We start from the raw sequence: 17,138 nt of genomic DNA on the forward strand, positions 1-17,138 counted from the left end.
CTTCTGCTCCTGAAATCAGTGCTGCTCGCTGGGCTCTGTGAGGCTTGGGTTTCCCATGCCGTGACATTTCGGTGGCAGAGCCGGCACACGGGGAGTCCTCATGGGGAGCTCCCACCTGGAGGATACTTCTTTTGCGTGTGGCCAAGCAGAAAGCCCCAGGTGCTGCTTAGGGTCTTTGCCCCGGGCTTCATTTCTGCTTGTGCCCGGAGGAGCGGGTTACACGGCAGCTTGTGGCTCACTGGGCTGCTGTCAGCCTGGGAAGTTTGCTTTTAAAACCATGCATTTAGAGTCAATTGTATGATATTGCTGAAAACCCTCGTTTGGCCACATTCGCAGGGAAGTGAGAGGGGAGCTGGGCATTGAACTGAGCTGGTGCGTGCTCACGTAGGACATTGCATTAAACCCCCACACACGTGGGGGCCGTGGGGCTGACACCGTGTGTGTCTGCCCTGCACCCCCCTGGCTGCCAGCGAGCATCCCACTGTGCGGCAGCACGGCCCCTAAGGGTTGTTGAGGATTTTTATTTTTGGTGGGAAGCTCTGGGTTTCAGTCTGCCCGGTCTGCGCTGGTCCAAAACGCTCTGGTTTGAAATCCCTGGCCTGAAATTTGCTCTGGTTGCTACCGTTGCAGTGCATCTCGTCACCAGTTGGCATTTGGTGAGTTACTGAGCTTTAGGGGAGGCTTAAAGCCACGTGAGGTTGTACCTAAAAAACAAAACGGGCTGGATCCTTCTGGGACCCCAGCTGAGCTCCTGCCTTGCAGCTCCTGCCCTGCTCCCGTGGGCACGGCAGAGCCTGCAGCCTGCCGCAGAGCTTCGCTGCTGCTCCTCGTCCCAGTGCTAGCAGCAAGGGCAGTGGAAATCCCCCAGTAAAAAATTTCCTGGTGTTTTACAGTGCCGAGCACAAGCGCTCCCAGAGAGAGGACTGTGGCACTGTTAATCGCAGGAGCACTTGGAGCAGCTGCTGCCGTGCGTGCTGCGCGGGGAGCCCGAGCTCACCGGGGCTGGGGGCTGCTGCTGGGGGCTGGGGCAGGGGGGTGCCCGCCGGCTGGACCCCTCCTCGTCGCGTTCCCCATCTGCAGGGTCACAGCACGGCTCCGCAGATGTGGGGGAATGCAGTGCAGAAGCTGGTGGAAGGAGTCAGACCTCAACAATGCTGCGGAGAGCTCCGCTGCCAGATTGTTTTTTATTATTTTATTATTTTTTTTTCTTTTCAGTGAAGTTTATGGGTTAGGGATTTTGCAGAACTTGGCACTCGGATATAATATCAAATGAAGACCTTCTGGTTCGGAAATTTGACTTAATGCAGCCTTCTTTTATTGCTTCAAGGATTAGGCAGAACAAAGTGGCTCTGCATGTGCTGCACGGGGCCGCTGGCCGGGTGAGACACCCTGCGGCAGCTGCGATGCCCACGCCGGGCACCCATGGGACTCTCCACCACCCAGGGCTTCAAAGAGCTTCTTTTGTAGCGTGTAGCTCTCTCTGCCTTGCTGACTGAGAGCAAGACTCTCCTAGCCGTGAGCACAATGTGCTTTTGGTGGAAACTGTCCTTTCTGTGCCGATTCTGTAGCTTGGGCATCCCACGGGCGAGCCACCCCTGCGTGCGGGGTGACCCTGGGGGTCCCCAGCTGTGCGGGGTGACCCTGCAGGCAGCATGGGGCAGGCAGGGCACAGGCACTGGGTGCAGGGAGCACCCACGGACGTGCGAGGTGGGCACATCTCTGGATCAAGTAGGCGAAACGGTGTGGCACGGCCAAGGAAGATGCCTGGGGGCTTGCAGGCGGATGGGGTGCTTGGTGTTGCCGCTCCTCTTGCAGCTCGCAGTGTTCTTGCAGCCCTCACCCACCTTGTGGGTGCTTGGTGGGCTTCTGCATTCACAGGGGCCACGTGCAGGTGGCTGGCGTTGAGCTGCTCTCTGGTTCTTACCTCTTTGCTCCACTCCCCATCTGTGCTCAGCTCGCCAAGGCCAGCCCTGGGGAAGCCCCTCTGATGTGAGGAGCTCCGAAGGTGCTGGGATGAGGCCCCCTGGGGCTGGATCCTGACACCCGTGGCTCCAGGGCACCCAAAGGGGTGCGTTCGGAGCCCGCCCGGCTCCCAGCCCCACCTCAGACTGCGAGCTTCAGATGTCTCGGGGAGGCTGCCGGAGGCTTTTGCCAAGGGAGGGCAAGGCATGCAGCGAGATAAACGCGTGTGTGGGCTTCTGCTTGTTTGAAAGGTGCCTCCTCTCCTGCTGGCTATGTCCCACCTGGTGGGACTCGGCTCTGCTGCAGCAGCAGGGCTGGACAGGGAAATGGAAATGGAAATGGAAATGGAAATGGAAATGGAAATGGAAATGGAAATGGAAATGGAAATGGAAATGGAAATGGAAATGGAAATGGAAATGGAAATGAGTTAGAAATCGAGAAAAAAAAATGGGAAGAATGAATAAATTTCTGGAGTCCGGTCTCCTAGAGTATTTGCACCACTCCCACCCCCCAAGCAGGCTGCCAAGGTGAAATTCAAGTTTTCTCCCCAGCTCTAGGATGTGGAAACTCCAAATCCTCCGCACTCGGGGCCGGTGTCCAGCCGGGTGCTGGCAGCCGAGCGGACAGGTCCCAGGGTTCATTACCGCTGCTGCTGCACTTGGCCGCTGTCCTGCCTCCAGCCCTCCAGCATCTGGTCCTTCTCTCCCGGCTTCAGTAAACCTTCGGAGAGCCCGTTTACATTACTGATAGCCCGATACATTCGGTGAGAGGCAATATATCAGCAATTTAGTTATTGCGGATTAGGTCTCGAATATCCCAGGGATATAACGTTGGTCTTTCTCACCTTGTGTGTAGGAGGACTAATGGTAAATTATCTGGATGGTTTACATTTTCTGGTTTGTATTGGAGCTCCCAAGGACCAATTTATCCTGATTGAATTGCAAACAAGGCTTACTGTCATCTCAGATGCAGGGGCCAGGTCTCTCCATAAATGAATTCAGAGCAATTCAGGTTACCCCGAATTCTTCCTGTCGATGGGATAATGGCATAAATCCTGCTAATGTTTAGACTGGAAATTGTTTGCAGCAACCTGAGCTTGACTGATGGCTGCAATAGCATCAAGAATCATAATTTGTGTCCTGAGGTGAGAGTGGGAAGAGCTGGGAACCCGGCTCCTCTCCTGGGGGGCAGGCCACAGGCACAAGTCCTGCAGAGAGATTTGGGGGGGGTTGAATGTGGAGAATGTGCTGGGGACCCACCGTGGCATGGGCTTCTCAGCATCCAGTAGCTTTTCTGTGCTGAGTGAGCAGCTGTCGCTGGAGGCTCAGGCTCTTTTTGGGCTAGGCTGCAAGGAAAGAAGGAGGAAAAAGCGTTTGCTGAGTTTGTGTTCTAGGTTTTCCATGGCACATCCCCGCCCCTGCACCGAGCGAGCCCTAAGGGATGGGCTCATACGGCTGAGGTTCGAGCCTCACACTGGCTCTTGGCACGCTGGGGGAGTGTTTGCTCCCTGCGAACATCCCTGCTGCTGTCCCAAAACAGCAGCGGAGGTTTGTCTGAGCTGCGACTGTTGTGTAAACACGGAAGGATGTGGAGCAGGTCCAGCGTGTGTGTCCTGCGGGGCACGTCACCTGCATGAGTGCTGGGATTAGCAACAAGGGGCAGCCAGAGCGGGTGGCGGCGGTGCTCCCACCAGTGCAGCTGCCTTTCAGGGCTAATTTGGGGAGGGTTTGGGCTGTGCTGCGCTGACACGGCCCTGCTCACCTTGGTGAGCATCCCTGGGGTCCTCCTGGCTGTGCCGCGCCATGCTGCGCCGTGTCATGCCACACCACATCATGCCATGCCATGCCAAGGTGTGCTGTGCCGTGCCGTGCCATGCCATGCTGTGCCATGCCACATCACCTTGTGCCATGCCGTGCCGTGCCATGCTGTGCTGCCCAGAGGATGCAGGCAGCTGTGCTGCCTTCACCCCTCCGTGCAGGGGTGCCCCACATGTGTGCCCACGGATGCTGAGCGCAGGGAGGCTGCAGCGGGCCAGGGTTGTGATCTCTGCACAGATCTCCGCTCCGGTAAACACTCCCAACAGCCCAGCTTAAGCACTTGACAGTGTTTATAAAGCAGCTTGCAGCAAACAGGCTTGGAAGTGCAGAACAAGTTGGTGTTTACACAAGTGACTAATTATTTATTTGAAAATCCCCTGGATGATGCTGCGGGCTGTAACGACAAGCACATGGGCAGCGCTGTGCTCTTGCCCCAGCAGCTCTCAGGGGAGTCGCAGCGGGGATACGGTGAAAAGTTCAAAGCTGTTGGGGCGGGAGGATGCCAGCAGCACCCCGCGGTGCCACGTGCCCTCCCGACAGCGTCGGTGCGCTTGAACCAATGCTGCCCCGAGGCTCCCGCTCTGGTGCTCAGCTCAGCATTGAGACGTGCTGCTGCAAGGCCCGGCAACACACGGGTCACATCTTCCTCCAGCTGCTACCTCGAGATGTTGCCAACCTGCTACTGCTGCTACAAGCAGCAGAGTTTCCAAGAGCTTTTCTGCTGCGTGCGTGCCTGCTCAGGGCTCCTGGTGGTGACGCTGGGGTGCAGTCAGCCCCTGGAAGCACCTTCCTGGGTGCAGGGCTTGGTCCCGGCTGGAGCTGGGTGGGCTCCCATGGTTTCTTTGGTCCCTGCATGCCACAGGGATGGAAGGTGTCTCCCCAGGACAGATGAGTGCAAGGTGTGTGCACAGCGGGGTCCTGTACCCCTTTGTGATGCCCGGGTCTGCAGCCGGGCACCGTTCCAGCCCCATCGCCACTGGCCATTGGGGGCACCAGTGACTGCACAGTTATTATAAAGGGATTAAAACCATTTTCTGTTTCATTTGACCTCACAGAGTGAATGTTGTCGCCTTTATTCCCACACAATGGCAGCAGTTGGTGGGGCTGCACTCTGCCAGCTGCATACAGAAGAGCGCGGCCCCGCTGTGCTGTGCCAGGGCTTTCTGCTCAGCCTGGGAGTTGTGCTTCCTCCGCTTCTGGAGCACCCAAATCCACCTCCACAGCCATTCCTCCATTTCCCTGAGCTGCATTTGCTGCCCGGTGTAGGGCTTCCCCCCAGCTGCACGCCGCAGCAGCACTGCATTCTGAAGGACGGGGAGCTCAGGGGGTCGCAATTGCCCTCGGAGCAGAACCACAGCATTTCGGAATGCTCCCAGGACAATCCCTCCCTGTCCCCAGGGACAGCGCTGCACACCCAGCTCGACTCCCAGCCCCCAGAGGTGCCCCCTTGATAGGAAACATCTTGTGTGCTTGGCAGCCCGCAGCGGCCGTCTGCTGCTTGGCGAGCAGGGGCTGAGGAGCACTGGCACTGCAACGAACAAGTTACAGCTGCAGTCAGGTTCAGCATCCACAGATGGCAAGACCACGGCAGGCATTTCCATGTAAAAAAAATGTGTGCAGTTATTAAGGCGAGCAGTGACATGCAGGTGGGGTTGGAGGGTGTTCCCCCTCCACGTGCTTCTCCCCCAAATTTTGCTCTACGCTTGGCACCGTGCTGACCCAATCCGTATGGGAACGATGGAGACCAGTGTTCATTATCTGGTGGAGCTAATCCTTTCTCCTCTTCCTTTCCAGTTCCTGCGTGTGCCCGTGGAAACTACGAGCAGCTAACGCTCACTGCCTGAGCCCCCAGATGGGACTAGACCCAAGCTCCTGCGCTCCATATGGGGATGAAGGCAGAACCATGTTACCTGCTACCTAAGGCCTCTGCTGCTGCGCCGGGAGCTTGTGGATATGGTCCTGCGCCAGGCTTCGCACACAGACTCTCAGCTCTGAGCAAGCCCCAGAGGTTTTAGTGGCAGCAGAGCCCCCCCGGGCGCGGGACGGACTCCGATCACCCTGCGATACAGGGCTGCAGCGCTGGAGAGTTACTATGCAGCTTGGACTGCTTGTGGTGGTGGTTTTTCTGAGCTCGATGGATCTAACAGGCAGCAGCAAAGTGGTGAAGGGCAAGAGGCAAAGACGAAGTACGTATGAAATGGTTTTCTCCTTCTCTGCTCCTCTGCCGTTCGTGCAGACCGGGAATGTTTGTAGATGCGCAGGGCTGGGCAGAGCCTCCTGGTGCCCAGCGAGGTCTCAGTCCTCCCCTGGTCCTGTGCAGCTCTGCTACTCGCAGGATCCTGCCTGCTGTGGTCCCTTTTCCTGTGCCGGGGAGCTGCAACCCAAGGTGCATGGCAAGCACGGGTTTTAATTATCCCCTGCGGCCAGGACTGGCTTCGGCCAGCCCCACCCAGGGACTCAAGCAGCCTGAAACACACAAAAGCAGCCGCATGGGTTTCCCCTCATTTAGGGGAGCTCATTTTAGAACTGGTTTGCGTTCAAACGGGTTTAAATTGAATTATAGAAAAATGATTTTATGTTAAAACTGGGACTGCTGGAGCTCCGTGAGAACGGGGAAAACTCGATGTCGTGGCTAATGCTATTAAGCACAATTCCCAGCGAGTCTCGGTTCGTACCTTTGCCACAGAAGCAAACCTCAGTACTGTGGGGTGCAGGAGGGATGGGGCTGAATCCCTATGAGGATTCCTGCTTCCAGAACCCAAAATACAGCAGGGAGGTTGGCCCACACCTGGCCAGCCCTCCTGGCAGCCGGGCGCTGCGGGTCCCCAGCCTGGGGATCCCTCTTGCTTTCTGTCTCGTTGTCCGAGGCTGCAGCAGCCTCTGCACTGTGCAGACAAGTGGGGACTGGTGACAGGGCAAGGACAAGGAGCAGGGGAGCTGCTGGCAGCCCAGGTCACGGTGGGAGGGAGAGGAAAGCTTCCCCACCTCTCAGGCTGGCATGTGAACACTCCGGTGCTCCGCACTTGCTTTTGAAGTGTAGTAAACACAGATTTTAAAGGAATACGTTTTAAAATACGCAGTCTCTCTATAAACAAGGACACTGCTTGCATAATAAACTAATAAAAATAACCTGCATTCTAGCCTGCAAAGAATGCTATTGGTTTCAAAACAAGCAGCATTTTACATGATAATTAAAAGCAGAAAACTCTCAAGACATGGGATTGAGTATTTTTCTTGGACTGAATCTAGGAGCTGAGAACACATCTCTATTTTGGGGGCAGTGAAATCTCCTACGCTGCCAGATACAGTGAACGTAAGAGGGGTCACAGTGCGATGTAGCTTGGCCTCAGCCCGGCTCAGAGCACAAGGCAGGATTACTCAGAGCGTTTCCCTCCAGCACTGCATGGCTCCGGTCCCTGCTTGCCCCAGAGGTGCCTGGAGCGGCACCGCTGTGTGAACTCTGTTCGGGTGAAGTCCTGCCCTAACAGGACTTTCAGGCAGTGGGGTGCTGTTTGTAGCTGGTGACTGCTTTGGGGTCCTGGACATAGTGGATCCAGAGCTGCAGAGAGTACAGGGGGAGCAAGGCATCCCCTGGGCAAAGCCATGGCAGGGACAGGGCTAATGAATTATTGAGCTGGGTTTGATTTGTTCTCTCCAGGCGGCACTTATGTCAGGACATGAACTCATACTTCGCATCAAATATTTATGGCAGCTTCCCTCAGAGGGGGATTTGTCTCCAGGAAGTTGCTGGCCGCCCTCCAAAGAGCTGGCTCTTACTCGAGTGGCAGTGCTCAGCAGTGATGCCCTGTCTCAAGCTGGCCGTGGTGCCGTGTCCTCCCTCGTGGGACAACCCCGAGCCCTGGGGACCATCAGAAAGGACAAGGCTGGGGGAAAATCACAGAATTGCAGAGCTCTGGTGTCCCGGTGCCCGTGGGGTGGGTGCTCACCGTTGCCTCTCTCCTGCTTTTCCAGTTAGCACCGAGCTGAGTCAGGGCTGTGCCAGGGGCTGCGACCTGTGCTCCGAGTTCAACGGGTGCCTGAGATGTTCCCCCAAGCTCTTCATCCTTCTGGAGAGGAATGATATCCGGCAAATTGGGATCTGCCTACCATCCTGTCCATTGGGATACTTTGGCCTTCGCAATACAGACATGAACAAGTGCATCAGTGAGTATCAGTGGTCTCTCCGTGCTGCGGGCAGGTCGTGGTGCTCCTCTCCTCTGCCCATCCATGGTCACGAAGCAGCTCTCTAAGTGAGAACTTCAGCCTGGGGCTGCCTTGTTCAGCCAGAGCACCAGAAAGAAACTGGACGTGGAAAAATGTGATCACTTCCCTGGCAGTTTCGTGCAAACCACCCTGACAGCCAGGTTTCTGTCCAGCTTGGGTTCTTTGCAGCCCGTACTATAGCTGCAGCTGGAGCGGCTGAGACTGGGCTTTGTTTTTTTCTGCTTTCCCACTTCAGCCAGTTGGTGCTCGGGCTGAACACAAGCCCAGACCTTTTCCACCCTGCCTAATTTCCACCTGGAAGCTGCTGCTGCAACACAGTGGCTCTGTCCTGTAGCAGGGAAAAATGCAAAGAAAACTAACGTCCATTCAAGTAGCACAACCAAGCCTGGCAGGGCACCCAAAGACTCGCCCTGGCTGCCTGCAGCCTCCTTGGAGCCAGGAGCAAACTGGTGAGAGAGGTCAGGAGCTTCCTGAGCCTTTGGGACTCAGCTCTTTTACTGCCCATGCCTGCTCCCTGCCCACTGGCACCCTCCCCAAGCTGTCCTGCCTGCACAGCCACAGCCTCAGCCCCGGCACACGCACACAGCACAAATCACAGCTCCCGTGCGCTGCTCAGGCTAGCCCAGCCTGCCAGCACTTGTGTTCGCGTCAGACTGCGTGATGGCTTTGTGTTTTTGTTTCCCCCAGAATGCAAAATTGAGAACTGTGAGTCCTGTTTCAGCCGAAACTTTTGCACAAAATGTAAGGAAGGTTTGTATTTGCACAAAGGGAGATGTTACGTCACATGCCCTGAAGGCTACTCTGCTGCCAACGGCACCATGGAGTGCAGCAGTCCTGGTAAGCGATGCTCAGGCACCTTCCACTGAGCTTTCTATGCATCTGTCGGGTCCAGCAGCATGTATTGCTTCAGGCTGGCTTAGATGATAAAACAAACTCTTCAGAGATGGTGTTATACTGGTGTCTAGTGGGTGATGGTACAGGTGTCCCTGTACCCAGCCCTTTGGAGCCTGCTTGGCACTGTAGCACCATGGTGTCACTGCAAACTGCTCGTGGAGTGTGTACAGCTCAGAGTTCACCATATGGTAGGAAAGGGGTGCTGTGAAAGCCTAGAAAGCTGCTGGGGAAGCACACACTCCTCCAGCCTCAGGCGGGGAGAGGTGCAATGCTGCGGGAGGGCTCCTGGGAGGACGGAGGCAGCCGTCGAGAGACAAGAGTTACCTCTGGCCTTTCTTGTTTTCTGGCAGCACAATGTGAAATGAGCGAGTGGGGGCCCTGGGGGCCCTGCTCCAAGAAGAGGAAGCTGTGTGGCTTCAAGAAGGGTAATGAGGATCGAACGCGGCGGATCCTGCAGGCTCCCTCTGGAGACGTGTCCTTGTGCCCCGCCACCACGGAGGTGCGGAGGTGCACCGTGCAGAAGAGCCAGTGCCCTGAAGGTGAGCGAGCACCGAGCGTTTCACCACCTCTCCCCAGCACCACTCCACATGTCAGTATTTAGCCTAATGGCCCAGCACCATAAATGTGCTGTGGATCTCAGCACCCCTCTGTGGTACAGGTACTAAAAGACTCGATGTTGCTCTGCATTTTGCACAAACAAAGCTCCCCCAGGGACCCCGGTGTGATAGGGCAGCTGGGCAGACCCTTGGTGGAGCTGGCACAGATCCCCAGCACGGCTTGCTGCCTGTCCTGCAGGCTTCGGGTGTTTTAGCTCCTTTGGGCAAAGAGCAAACAAGGTGGCTGAGCAAGCTCTGTGTGCTGCGCAGATGGGAGTTGTCATCTCCTTTGTAGGAATGCTTAGGTCTGTGCTTTTCCCAGGAATTGCTGTGTCCACAGGATGAATGGTGGCTTGGTCATCCCCTTACGGGATGGACAAGGTTGTGTCTGGGCTGACTGCTTGGAGGGGAACCGGTTCTGAGCAGTGAGTAACAGCACGGGACCAGCGAGCAGGGAGGAGGGGACGAGCCCTGCCTGGCTGCAAGTGGTGCAGGCAGCGAGGTGCGTTAGCAAAGGGGAACAGGCTGCAGCAGCAGGGAAATGCAAGTGTCAAATCTCCTGCCAGAGGCTGGAAACTGCAAAGCTAAATCCAGGTTTGATCCCCCTTCCCTGTGTGTTATTTAGGAACAGCTCGCAGTACAAAGAGCAGGCTGGCAGGTGGGCACCTCTGTGGTTGGAAGGGGCTCAGCTGCCCCTCAAGCCATGCCGGGAGCCCTCAGGACCCTGCTGGGCATGCTCGTCCTGCCAGGAACCTCACTCCTGCCCTTTGCTTTACTGCAGGGAAAAGGAAGAAAAAAGAAGAGCAAGGAAAGCAAGATAACACCAATGGGAACAGAAATCGGAAAGACACCAAAGATGCTAAGTCTGGCACCAAGAAGAGGAAGAGCAAACAGAGAGGGGCCGTGGTCCCCGCCACATCTGCCAGCCCTACCCAATAGCTGCCCCTTTCCGTCACCTGATGGCAAGACTTCATTGCTGCTATGTATATGAAAGCTTTATTGAACCAGAGCACTGCTACACAACATTACACATGTTCCGAAAGACAGACATATACTCCTAGACTAGACCCGACAGAAGCCACATACACGATACTTAAGGAGGCTGCACCCCCAGGACGCGGACGGCACCCCTCTGGGGCGAGGAGCGCGAGTGCTCGCGGAGGGACGTGGCAGTGCGACGCTGCGGGGACAAGAGGTGAGGATGAACCAGAGCAAAGGACAAGGGCACGGGACCTTATGACACAGTGCCTCCACGCCGAGCCAGCCGCCTGGCCCCGGCACAGCACGGTGGCAGCCTGGCAGACACAGCTGGGACTGAATTTCTGCTCTTCCAGACCAGGGAACTGGACTCACACAAAGGCAGTGGCCTCTTTCTCTTCCCCTCCCCTTTATTTTGTGTTTTAAGCTGTATGACTTTATCATTGAGAATAATACATGTTAAACATTTGTGGTAAGAGGTCAGTGGTATCTGCCCTGAATCTGCTTCAAAGAGTTATTTCAAATTAAACAACAACAAAAAAAAAAGATGACAACCAGCTTCCTGAGTGTGTGGTTCATGCCTTGGCCCCTATGGAGGCTGGTGTCCCACAGGACGAGACTCACTTGTGGAAGAGAAACACACAAAAGCTGTAAGAAAACCCCAGAAAATGCTGCCAGCTGCGTTGCAGCCTGAGCTCAGCCCCGCTGCCCGCACAGGACCCACGCTGCTCCCCGCCACCCCCCGAGGAAGTTCCCGTTACAGGACCCAGCTCAAGAAAATGAGAGGTTACAACACACCGCAGGTTGCCGAAACGTTGTGACTTTGCTCATACGGTCACAGCTACCAGACTCCAGGCCGGGCCTGTCCGTTTGGCCCAGCACTGCCCCAACGCACAGTAGGAGGGAATGAAGGCGGGAGGGGGACGGCACGGTTCAGGCCCCATGAAGAAAAGCAAACGTTTAAGTTTGGTAGAAAGCACTGGTCTCCGTGTCACCAATGGGAATGTCCTGGATTGAGCAAAAATGCTCCTGCTCTGCAGGAATTGGCACCTGGGCAGAGGAGCCAGGAGGAGGACGGTGCTGTATGGAGACGTGGTGAGACCGGAGCGGGCGCATGCTTCACACTGCCCTTCTCGGCACGGAGAGCCTTGCCCTTGACATAACATGGCACCTCGCTCAGTTTCCCTTATATTTTAAGTCGTGCTTCCTCGATATAAATAGGGGCAGATATTTAATTCCTCTGCAGTTCAGCAAAACCCCTCTGGTCCCAAGGGATGGAGCCGGGGAGGTCGCCAGTGATGTGCAGTGCTGCACCGCTGAAGCTCCCGGCTCCCCCCGGTAAGACAAGGGGCAGGGAAAAGCCAAGCCCAGAGCTAAAGCTGTCCAACCCAAGTAGCGCTGCCCTTGCTTTTGTACCGCTGCCTCTGCCTCGCAGGGGTTGCCTGTGGTGGAAAGCCCCTGGCACGTGGTTCTGGGTGCCTCCCCGGCGGGGTGCCGGTGCTCTTCCACAAGGGGACGCGGGCGGCGCAGCTCTGGTGGGGACAGCCGAGGCTCCTCTTGCCCCGTTGCACTGCGGCTGCTTTGGCGGAGGTCAGGACGTGGGAGCTGCATAGTTGTTTCAGCCCCAGGGCTGTACCAAGCTCTCCGTGACTGCTCTGCTGGCAGCAAAACCTTTCAGCCCATCATCCACTTTGTGTTTAAGTAAACAAGAAGCCGTTATATCTTTTAAAGGGGATTCCATTTCAGCACAATGATAAACGACCAGCATACCAAGCAGAGAGAGAAAGAGGTTCTTAAAGTCATCCTTTGAGTTGTTTATGGATCATGTTCAGACGACTCCTGAAGGCCTCCCAGCTGAAAGATCAGATCTCACTTTGCTTTCTAGCCTCAGCTAGCCTGTGAGATAAGTATTTTGTTTGTGACATGGCACTGCATGTAAGCAGAATCATTTTTCCCTTCCGCTTTTTAGCAGCAATAATCAGTAACCCTTTCATGAACCTCAGCTTGCTAATTCATAAACCACTCTTTCTTCCCTTCTGCTTCAGTATCTCAATCCAGTTCTCAACAAGGATTAAAGAGAAGAGAGAGTGCATTAGTAAGGTTTTAGACCCTACGGCTCTGTTAACTGACTGGATTCCCTAACTCATGGCAATATTAGTGCAAATATTTCAAAACTAAACTGCATATAATAAATCAACACAACATATCTTGTAGACTTTTCTAGAGGTTTTTTTAGAAAAACTGAAGAACTTCTTTCTGTTGCACTCTTTTCCCTTCTTTCTTCCTTTTTCATAGTGAAATGGGAAGAAAAAGGGAGGAAGGCAAATGAAAGTTTAAAATGTGTATTAAGAAAATCCATGATTTTTCATTATGGATGATTAAAAATGAAACTGTTTTAGAAAAATTAGAAGGAATTTATAAAAAAAAATGATCAATTTCCTTTCTTTAATCAGCTCAAGAATAGTGCTTATGCCCACTCTCAGACAGCTGGTTCATTTCAGAATTTAGAAACCTTTTGCCTTTGACCAACGTGTTTTGCATGCTGAGCTCGACAGTCCAAAACAGAGATCTCCTTAGATAGGTTGATATCATCTCAACTCAAATGCACATGAATGCTCTCTTTCAGCCCACCAAATAAAATCTGTTGTGGTGTTCTCTCCGTGGCATCACTGTAAAATATGCTTCTTTAAACAAATAAATAAAGAAATGGGTTTGCTGAACAAGCTTTGTTTGTTTATTCACCAAAAACGGAGTCAAATTCCAACTGGTCAAAAATACCTAGAATGTGCGACTAAGTCTCTCCTGAAGTAATTTGGCCACCCACTACCACCCAGAAGCCAAATGTACCTCCGTGAGTCACGGCACGGATATGTTAGTGCTGTGGATCCTGCATGTATTCACGTTCTGTACTTTGACGACCTATTTGCTGAACTGGAAAAGTAGTTGCTAGATGTATAGACAGCGAGACAGAACCTTTGTAGGAAACTCCTTTGAATAGAAAAGGTCTTCACGTATACTCATGAGCCAACCAATGTTTATTCACTGGACAGACCAACTCAAAATTTGCAGGACAGTTTCTAGGTAGTTTACTTAGCTTTTGGATAAATATTCCTAGGTAAAGGGGAACAAAGTGCAAGGAATAATGCATTAACAGCTTACTGTTTGGAACTGTTTAATTTCTATCTCATTTGCTGAGATTTAGGAGCTGAGGCAGACAAATTTCACACAGGTTGGTTGCATTACATTCTTATCCTTTCTGTGCAAGACAAATCTGTATTTTTCATCAGCTACAGTCAAGTTAAATGTGTGCACACATATTCCTCAAACAATAATTTTCTAGCTTTATATCCCCATGGAGATGAAGGCAATGTGTAGACTTTTAGTTCATGTTTATGTTAAATTGATTTCTCACACAGAAGAAAGCTTCAATTAAAGGAAATATAGTAGGAAACTGAAAATGGTTATTACTAATATTGTTATTTGGATTACATTGTCTTAAACCATTAGAAGGGCCCTTTTCTATATATATTTACTTGCAGATTTTACTAAGTCAATAGTCTTCACAGGATGAGATGCTAGGCATAACAATTTAAAAACAAAACACAACAAAACAAAAAAACACCTCTATTAAAATGACAGAAATATCAGCTCTGTATAACCAGTCACCATAAATAAATCACACTGATGGCATTTATATACATAATAGCATATTATACCCAACCGAATGCCAAATCATAGTGTAGCTGGAGGTGCATGCCAGAATCTCCATAATTTTTGAAGAACAGCAGGATATTTTTTGGAGAAAAAAAGAGGCAATGAGGTAGATACTATAGCTATTTACAGCACAAGCAGAAATGTTGGGTTCAGACCTTGTTTGCCATTACCGCTGAGGCAGCTTGCAAAAAGGCCAAATCTAGAGACTTACAAGGCTAAAACGTATGGCGCAGCATGTGCAGCTTTCCAGAAAAGAAGCCACTTTTCTTCACCATTAAAATCAAAGAGCAAAAGTAAATTAGTTACATGCAAATGCTTTAACTTCCAGATTGCTAGTAAACACTTAATTCCTGGGAGAGATCTGCAGCCTAAGTTCAGAGAGTAATGCAGAAAGCTCTGTGTGTCTGCGAGAACTGCACAGGATTCAGCACGACTTTTGCTCTGAGGGATTGATTCTGGGTGCACAGAACTGTCTTGGCTCTCCAAGTCCTTTTTCAACTTTTTGACTTTTTTGCTTGATTTCAGTGTTCTCCTCTCTCCTCCCTCTGGCTTTCCCCTATTGCTTGTAGTTGCCGTTTTAGGATCTCTTAAATCCAAGGCAACAATATCTTAAATCCAAGGCAACGATATCTGAGATCACTCTTGTTTTTTTCGGTTAAGGAGACATCAGACCTGGAGCCTTTTGCCAAGGAGCCTTGCCTCCCACTCCTGTAAGTTATATCTTTGAAAACTAACTCCTGAGAAACTGAGTTGGGAAAATGATTGCAGTGATAAATAATCTATGGTATCTTCTGGCAGTGCTCTGGATGATTTTGAAAGATATGAAACTCAATTCTGTCCTTGTATTCTGCAGGGAATCACTGCAACATGGAGAGTAAGATGGCTGGTGTTGCCCTTATCCAATTAAATAACGCAAAGTAGCTCAATAACACACTGAAAAAGTGCTCTGACTACAAGTCCAGTCTTGTTCTTAAGTCTTGGAAATCTATTTTCCTTTCATTTAATTGACAAAATCTGTAGATCATACAAGGAAGACAGTCCCTGCCAAAAATCAAACATCACTAGTTTTTAATAATACAATGGGAATAACCCCTTAGAACATATGCAATTATGGCAATGAGTCATTCTGATGGCATCACATAACCACATTCACTGGGATTTTGACAAGGAAGAGGCCACAGAAAATTCCATATGATTTAAATTCAACAATAGTCAGGCTAGTCTTGTCTATGAAACTAAGGCCGTTTGGCAGCTCTGCCGGGCCTGGCATACATCACCAAGCCCCCTGTCCTGCTCAGTACACCGTATAGACAGCATCCCACTGCAGACAATTTAAAAGAAGAAAAAAAGAAGAAAAAAAAAAAAAAGGAAAGAAATGAAAGCATGCATCAATGGCAAATGAAAAGCTGGTGAATCATGCAGAAAAATAAAATTAGTTTAGCGGAGTAAACTAAGCTGACTCGTATGTTAGCAGATAAGCAATTCCAGCAACCACAGCTACAGAGATGCTGCAAGTTAAATACTAACAGTTAGCCTCAGTAACGTAAGTTTGGTCCAGAAAAAACTTGAGAGAGGTGAGCGCAGCTGAAAAAAAATAATTTATTCTAATTTGAATGCAATTCCCATATGTTATCGGTGTAATCTTTCCTAATGACAGAAAATTCAGGGCTATGGCTCACTCTGATTTGGATGACAGGGCTCACCATAAGCGATGCTGGGAACAAAGCGGTGCTGAGACTTCAGCGTCACAGATTTCAAAGTGGAGATCCAATGATTAACTCAGATGTATTACCAACAAAAGTTCTCCATGACATAACCTAATGTCTAACACTTTTTCTATTCTTACAAAGAAAGAGACAGCAATTTTCTGGATGCATTCCAAGATATTTTGCTAACAATAAAAAGAGTGTTTTCTTAAGGAGAAGGAAGAAAGAGTGGGGGAGAACAGGGCGAGTATTACTCAACTATTTAGTCTAAAAATTTGAAAATCAAAAGGATCTTCTGACAGATTAATATCAACTCTAATAGAAAACACACTTGTCCTGAGAAAAACTCTTCTACATAAGCCTCAAGTCTGATAGCTTAAACACTTATCTACAATTTGGAATTAATTTTTTATGCCCACATCACTGTGTATTTTTCAAATGCCCAAGGCATAGGTAAGTCTATTAAGAGGAGAGAAAAGTAATAAAAAACCAACAAACAAAAAACAAACAAACAAAAAAACAACACCAGAAATCGTAGGCTTAAACAAAATAGACTGAAAATGCAAGACTGCCGTCTTACAAAACATCTCACAAGTCTTGACTAATTACGACTACGTGCAGCAGGGACTATGCACTACCTGAAAGCAAAATGCTGAAAATCATTAAAAGAACAGAATCTCAGAAACTCTGTTATTGCTCTGGATTTAGAAGAGCCTTAGCAGAACTGAAAGGAAATTGAAATAACCATGAATACTCTGCCGCTAATAATCATTTAGAAATGATGGGCCAGGCCTTCATTTTGTCGAATGGCTCCCCAGTGTGCTGAGCAGCCTGGTCCCAGCCCAGTGTCTGGTACAAATTAACACGATTTCACTGGAGTTTTGTTAATTCCTCCTAGGTGAGGATCTTTCCAACTTCTAGTAAAAACTGGCAGTAACATGAATGTAGGCTTAGCCTTCAGACCTATAATTTGCCTAAATTTGATTTAAGTTATTGCGCCGTCCATGCAACTCTTTACATGCAAACAAAAAAGGGAGTGTTGTTATTCCTAAATTTTAAAAGTGGGTGCCAGGAGGCCAGGACAAGGAGCCCCGTGTGCCTATAAACACCCCTCTAACCCAACCCCGCTGCCTGCCAGCCCGCACCCAAGCGCCAGCGCTCCCACCAGCACCAAGGAACCAGTTTGCTGACCACATGCATTCATCTGCAAATGGAAATAAGTACTAATGCCAAGCTCCCAAATGATT

General features: G+C 51.1%; 1 protein-coding gene across 6 annotated transcripts in view; it reads left to right on the plus strand.

Moving 5' to 3' along the window:
• RSPO1 (R-spondin 1) overlaps window positions 1-13,229 on the plus strand; it is a 28,711-nt gene extending 15,482 nt beyond the window's left edge. For all 6 annotated transcript variants that reach the window (XM_083810346.1, XM_083810348.1, XM_083810349.1 and 3 more), the window contains 5 exons: window positions 5,574-5,965; window positions 7,752-7,943; window positions 8,691-8,840; window positions 9,248-9,436; window positions 10,275-13,229. In XM_083810346.1, the coding sequence (XP_083666472.1) occupies window positions 5,872-5,965; window positions 7,752-7,943; window positions 8,691-8,840; window positions 9,248-9,436; window positions 10,275-10,432 (783 nt within the window). In that variant the 5' untranslated portion in view covers window positions 5,574-5,871 and the 3' untranslated portion in view covers window positions 10,433-13,229. The remainder of the gene's footprint in view (window positions 1-5,573; window positions 5,966-7,751; window positions 7,944-8,690; window positions 8,841-9,247; window positions 9,437-10,274) is intronic.
• Window positions 13,230-17,138: the final 3,909 nt, after the last annotated feature.

The sequence above is a fragment of the Anser anser genome, assembly GCF_964211835.1.
Source record: "Anser anser genome assembly, chromosome: 24".
NCBI classification, from domain to species: domain Eukaryota; kingdom Metazoa; phylum Chordata; class Aves; order Anseriformes; family Anatidae; genus Anser; species Anser anser.